This window comes from Acomys russatus, chromosome 9 (assembly GCF_903995435.1).
Source record: "Acomys russatus chromosome 9, mAcoRus1.1, whole genome shotgun sequence".
NCBI lineage: Eukaryota > Metazoa > Chordata > Mammalia > Rodentia > Muridae > Acomys > Acomys russatus.
The window spans coordinates 5,517,790-5,524,851 of record NC_067145.1 but is presented as its reverse complement, the minus strand read 5'-3'; the positions used below and the strand labels follow the sequence as shown (position 1 = coordinate 5,524,851).

The 7,062-nt window shown below is 37.2% G+C and overlaps 1 protein-coding gene across 1 annotated transcript in view; it reads left to right on the top strand.

Annotated features, from left to right (window-relative positions):
• Spef2 (sperm flagellar 2) overlaps positions 1 to 7,062 on the top strand; it is a 164,795-nt gene that overhangs the window by 91,390 nt on the left and 66,343 nt on the right. Inside the window, exon 21 of the mRNA XM_051150954.1 lies at positions 4,116 to 4,264. Coding sequence (XP_051006911.1) covers positions 4,116 to 4,264 — 149 coding nt within the window. The remainder of the gene's footprint in view (positions 1 to 4,115; positions 4,265 to 7,062) is intronic.

Here is a 7,062-nt window from a genome sequence, read left to right as displayed (position 1 = left end):
TGTTTGGGTGTTTATAACAGTGTTTCTTCATGTAGAAAGTTATACTTTTTACTTTTTAATATATGAAATTAGTACCATTGACACTGAGCACAATTATCTGTCTAATCTCACAAGCCATTATATCACAAGTACATTTAAAGCCTCTCTTACCAATTATGATACCACTTCTTTTCTTTTTGGTTCAACTTATTTTTTCTTGCTGGAAGTAACATTGACACATTCCTACTCTCTGGGTATTGAAACAATCTTTACTTTTTTCCTCTTGAAATCTTAAATGTTCAATTGTATGGTGACCTTAAAATATTTATTTTTAAACAGTATTTTATATGTTATTTTAAATTTTCACACATAATATCTTAATCATTTTCATATCTATTCTTTTCTGCCAACTCACCCTTCCACCAACACATCTCCCTCTCAGCTTTAAATTTTTTCAGTAAATATCTTACTAATTCTTTGAGAATTTTATACAATGTATTTTCCTCCTATTCACCCTTAAGTCCTCCTGTATCTACCCTACTTCTAAACTCTCTCAACTTCATGTCCTCTTTCATTTTCTTTTAAAAACATAAATGGTAGTATACTTTTATTTACCCTCTAGTTTAAATTTTTCTAAAATCCATGCATAATGATATATTACATAATTTCCACCATCTCCTGTGTTCTCACTCTACCTCTTCCTGTTTACACCTCTACTTCTCAAATTCATTAACTTTTACTCTTTATGTATTACTGATACATACATATTCTGACCTCTGATAATTGTCTTGCTTTTTATTTGATACATATACACATTCATTAAATACATGACTGTGACCTCTGAACTCCATTTAGTATTTCTCTTATGCATATGCATTTAGGGCTGACCACTTGGGGCTGGATAACTCACCCTTAGGAGGTTCATCCCCAGGGAAAATTGATTCTCCCTCTCTCAGTGGTCATTACTTGTCTACAGCTCTTCATCGAGGGGTGGAGCCTTGTGGGATTTCCCCATCCCCACCGACATGTCAACTGGTACGGCCATTGTTTGGGTCTAGTTTAGGCTACCATACTGCTGAGATTTCATGGGTGCATCTCTCCAGTGTCATGCAGAAAACATAATCTCACAGCAGATGGGCTAGCCTTCTATATCTTGTCTTACAGTCTTTCCGCCCCCTCTTCTGTAATGTCCACCTGAGCCTTGGGTGCAGGGATTTCACCATAGATGCAAAAAATTCATGTACAGAGGTGTTTGTCACTTACCAGATTCTAAGCACAATTATAATGAAGGTGTGTCTTAGAAATGATCAGATTATCAGTCATAATACTCCACAGTTACATATATCTGAGTCCGTGATGAGGAACAATGCAAATCCTAGACCCTGAACAGAGACAGCATTCCTTCATGAGCTTTGCCAAGGTTTCTTCTCAGCACAGAGTCAATGTGCGTTCGTTCAGCCTCTGACTCTTTGCCTAACACTGGGACCCTCTTCTCCCAGGCTGTGTTCCTTCAGTGCGCTCCACTTCTAAACTTAAATGCTAATCTTGTCTGAGTCGACCTGCATCTCAGATTTGGTCTTTGCAGCCCAGTCAGCCTTTGACAGTATGTATCTGTCAGAAAAAGTTTTTTGTTTTGTTTTGTTTTGTTTTAGCTAAACACAGCTAAAGTTAAGAAATATGAAAGTAATCCTTGTTAACCAATATTTTGGCTTCAACCAGTAAAGATACTAATTAAATGAGGTACCTAAGGGAATATTTTAGGACCAAAACCTAATTACTACTATTACTACTACTACTACTACTAATACTAATAATAATAATAATAATAATAATATCTTGTTTCAAAATATATACATCAGACTCTATGCTTGCTTCCTCCCAACAAATGTCTCCTCCCACTTATTCTCCTCCCTGAGAAATACTAATTCAATTAGAAAGTGTTCAGATTTTTAAATGTTCTCTTCTCATCAATCAATGCAGTTTACTCATGTCCTACAATTACAGTTACTACAATTTTAAATTTTGTTTTAAGCTTCTGACTTTCAATTGCTCTGTTCTTTAAAAAATCACCACTAGTATATTTTTGTTATTTATTTATTTTACTTAATCATACAACTCTTTCATTTTCTCTTCACATAAATGTCTTTACTTTTACCGTTGGTCTACTACTTTGCCTGAAAATTGAAGTTTTCTCCGTGACTTATTTCAATTTATAATTATCTTGGTTTAATAAGTATATTTTTAGGGCTGAACACTTAGGGTCCAGATAACCAGTTAGGAGGCTATCAAGTTATCATTATTAAAACAAAAATTTCCTACAACTAGGGTGTATGGTGTACTACACATGAGCTTTTCTTCAAGCCCCCTTTACTCATGAGGAACGACTGTGGCGGGAACTCAATGAGCTCACTGTAGAACCTGAAGACTTGAAGTGATTTTTCTCATTATATTTCAAAAGCTAATAAAGAGTAACTTCTTTCACTCATTAAAGTATAGACACTTATTTCCCATTAAAATCCTTCTCTATGTAGTTTCACGGCTAGAACTAGATACATTCACTATGGTCTCAAAGTACAGTTGTTCAAAAATTATTCCATCTCTCCTAATTTTCACTAAATGATGAGAATACTTTAAAAGAAGATAAAAAGCATATTCTAGTCCTCAATTCATAATTATACATTTTTTCCTTTTGGAAATTCTGCTTAGAGAACTCTATCTTAAGATGGTCACAGTTAACAATGAGTAGGCAAGAATCATACAGAAAAATATACACAATTATGGACACTTTTAGCTAGTTTGCAGATGTATCAATTACTAATGAATATTTGTTAATTATATATGGAGAAATCACCTGGACTACCCAAAAGTCATAGTTGATAATACCTTCTTTACTTAAAAACCATGCATTTTAATTAGCATAAAATCGAAGAATTTAAAGAGCATCAAATAAATTATACCCACTAGAATAATGTATTTAGGAGAAAGAAAGTGATCTCCTGTGTTAAAGTCATCTCTAAACTGCGTGGAAAATATTCAATAATTAATCTGAAGGCAGGTGGAATTTAGTCTGACTGACCTCTTAAAGAACAAAATATTGATTCTTTCACAGTATATCTGTGCTCATAATATGAGGAAACCATGTAACTGGTCTGGGTTCCCCTCCTCTTGGGCAAAGAGAAGTGTATCTCCTATTCAGATTCTAAATTAGAACATAGGCCACTTCTGCCTCTTTCTCCTTCTTACTCACCCCTCCTCCACTCCCTTGCCCTCACATTTTGCTTCTGTTCCTACCTCTCTTGATGTCTTCTTCCCTCGCTTCTTGATTTTCTAGGTTTAAATTTAAAGCCTGACCATAGCATGAAGTGACATCTTTTTTAGAAATCCTTTTCAGCCTACAGAGAGCACAATGTGAGCTTTGATAGCCTCTTCTCTCATCTGCCCCATCTGTAGCCTCATCACCTCTGGATAACCCTTATATGATCCCTCTGTAGCTTCCACTCTTGGCCCAAGGGGGCCCACAGGGAATAAATTATTTAATTTGCCAGTTTCTACAATAGGAAGTTAAACATTTATTATGGTAAATCCTAACTTTTATAAGCGACACACACATGCATTGGAGAAGCAAGGCCTGAGTGAAAGTAAAGCACCAAACTATAACAATAGTCGGACAGATTTGAGTTCTTGGATTCCTTTATGTTTAAGTTTGTTTAAATTTCTTAAACAAAACAAAACAACTCACTACTACTACTACTACGAGGCAGTACTAGTAGTAATACTAGTAGTAGTAGTTAGTAGTAGTAGTAGTTAGTAGTAGTAGTAGTTAGTAGTAGTAGTAGTTAGTAGTAGTAGTAGTTAGTAGTAGTAGTAGTTAGTAGTAGTAGTAGTTAGTAGTATTAATAGTTAGTAGTAGTAGTAGTTAGTAGTAGTAGTAGTTAGTAGTGGTAGTAGTTAGTAGTAGTGTTGGTTAGTGCAGGGGCTACAGCAAATGAGATACTTGCTCTATGTCTTTGAGTTAGTAAGACTACACAAAGAGTAACGAATGTCTTGAATCCCATGACAACCATGGGCTTTGTCATCCTCAGAAACCTGTGCTGCTCGCCTTCTTGCAGCGGTGTGATTTAATGTGCATGTTTAAGTTTCTCCTAAAGGAAAAGCACAAGGAGGCAAAATTCCAGTGAAGAAATCACCTGTTGTCTCTGTGGAAACATCACCCACACCAGCTGCACCGCCGCCACCAAAGCCAGGGTCAGAAGATTGGGTTTACGTGAATGAGCCTATACCTGAGGTATGGCACCTTAGAACCAAACTAGTAGAGTCCTTTATACTTTTTATTTCAAGTGTTACCACATTTGAAACATCTAAATCTCCTTCTGGAGCCAGGACTATGTATACATTTATCAAAAAGCTGAGATAAGCCTGGAGTTGCAGCTGCTTGGTAGCACACAGAAAATCCTGCATTCTGTCCACAGTATTGAAGTGTGGAAAACCACAATAGATTTTCTAGACACTTGTCGGTAAACTTCATTTTAGTCCTCCCTCTTGGATCTGAGTCTCTGAGTCATACTGTGGAACTGCTCTTGAGTATTGAAATATGGGCAGCAAATACCAATTTTCTGCCTAAGGACAGGCAGAGATGCAGTTTCCTAGAAGAATAACTTCTGTTGGATGCACATACAACAAATTTATAGTCCCTTATCCACATATTAATGCCTTATCATAACACTTCCAGATAGAGTTTAACTGCTGACTTTTTAGAACTGGAAGAAATGTATGAAGCTAACTAAACCATAAGGCAGCTACCTGACCCAAGAGCTCATAATAAGTATGCTAGGCAAGGAGATGTGTGAGGGGTCATTTTCCTATGCCAGAGATAGAACAGTTGTTAACTAGCTCAGGGGCTTCAGAATATAAATTAATCACTCTAGGGAAAGCACACAAATTTTTTAATAAGGAGAAGGGGTGTTTACAATGGCCAGCTCTATTTTTTTATTCCAGTCCACAATGGTTCTTACAGTGATAAACCCAGCAAGGTCCATCTGCACCCAGTACTTGAGAGCCAAGCCTTCACTACAGGAGTTGTGTTGCAGTGGTTGTTAAACTCTTCTGGGAATGTTTTATTCTCCACATTCCACACATTAGGCGGCAAGTTCTTTGGGGAAGGATTACACAGTATAGCTCACTGAATTACAGGAGTCAGACACAGTCAACAGTACATGACAGAATCTTGATAGAATCCTGATGAATTAACTAACTAGTATCATGGATAAAATTGGAAAACACTTTAATATGAAAGACTTAAATGGTCCAATAACGTATGTGTATATAATGTATGTATGTATGTATGTATGTATGTATGTATGTATGCATACAATGTATGTAATATGTGTGTATGTATATTTATACATAATGGACATTACACAGCTAAGCAGAACCTACTTTAAATGTACACACAGTCAGAGTTACACACACACACACACACACACACACACACACACACACACACTTTCAAAATGTTCCATGTTTGACACAGAAACAGAATGGAAGTCTGGGGGAATAAAATATAATCACTATTTGATATTTGATGGGGAGTGATGAACCAATACAGCCAAATCTTAGCCATTAGGGTTCATCGAGAGAAATCACTCTACAGAGGACAAACTAAAATAAAAAAAATTAGCACCGAGATATGATAGAAGCATGCATACATAAATCTTGGCTTCAACTTTTGTAGGAAGCAAATGAATCTTGAGGAAAAAACGTGGAGCAGTGTTTACAAGTACATGAGCCATCAGCACATCAAGAAATGTACAAAGACTAGGTTACTCCATGGTAGCAAGGGAGAGCTGAAAGTCACTGTGGAGTTAAGGCTTAGAAGTGTGGAAAAAAGTGCACAAGACCCCTTGATCTCAAGGGGATGTCTACACAGAGAGGTTCATTGACCCAAGATGTAGCCCTCACACAACGTTCCTACATGGGCCAGTAGAGGAGCAGAATGTTTTTGCCAACAAATAGAGAGAAAGGAACTTCACTGAAGCTGTTTAGACACTGAACAAGGTGAAGAGAAACAGGAGGGACAACACAGAGGGATACAGGAAAGATTTACAGGGGTGTGACTAAGAAGGCCATGTAGAGACTAGCTCTTAGAGTAATCAAGCCACTGATCCCTTACCACTCAGGCTTCTCCACATGAGCCATAGAGCTCACCTGCCAGGGACAAAGAAGAAGAAACCTAGTTCAATTTGGATTTTAAATAAGTAACTAATTTAACCAGGTATCTCTTCTGTCACCACAGTTTCATACCCATTGCATTACTTACTTTTTTACTGCTGTGATAAAATACTATGGACAAGGCAACTTATAAAAGAAGAGGTTTAATTGGGCATATGGTTTCCAAGGGTTAGAGTCCATGATGTCAGAGAAAAGGCATGAAAGCAGACATAACTGAGGACTCATATCTCAAACATCTCAAGCAGTAATTGCTGTAATTGTGTTGAAATGGTGTCTTTTGAAACCTCAAAGCCTTCCTCCCAATGTCACCCCTTCTGCAGCAAGGCATACCTTCTAATCCTTCCCAAACAGTTCTAGAAACTGGGGACCAGGATTCAAACATATGAGCCTAAGGACCCATTGTCTTTCAAATCACTATGTTGCATTCCATGGCTCCCATGGACATGTGGCCACATCATAATGGAAAATGCATTTAGTAAACTACAAAAGTTCAAATAGTCTTTCAGTCTTAGCAATCTTTAAAAGCCCAAAGTCCAAAGTTTTCTCTGAGACTCAAAACAATCTCTCACCTGTAGCCCCTGTAAAATCAAATAGAAAATTACACACTACCAACATAAAAATTGTAGGTAATATACATTACTATTCCAAGATAGAGGAGTAGAGAAATGGTGAGAAAATGCTGGACCAGAGCTGGACCAAAACCTAGCAGCCAAACTTTAAATCCTGAAGTTCCATATCTGATGCCAGAGGGCTTAGCTAGCCCTCCCCTTCTGTTTGTTGCCTTCAACATACTGGTCTCTCTTGGGATGGTTCCATTCCCTGTGTTCTGCTCTTCTTGGCAAATAGCCCATAGTT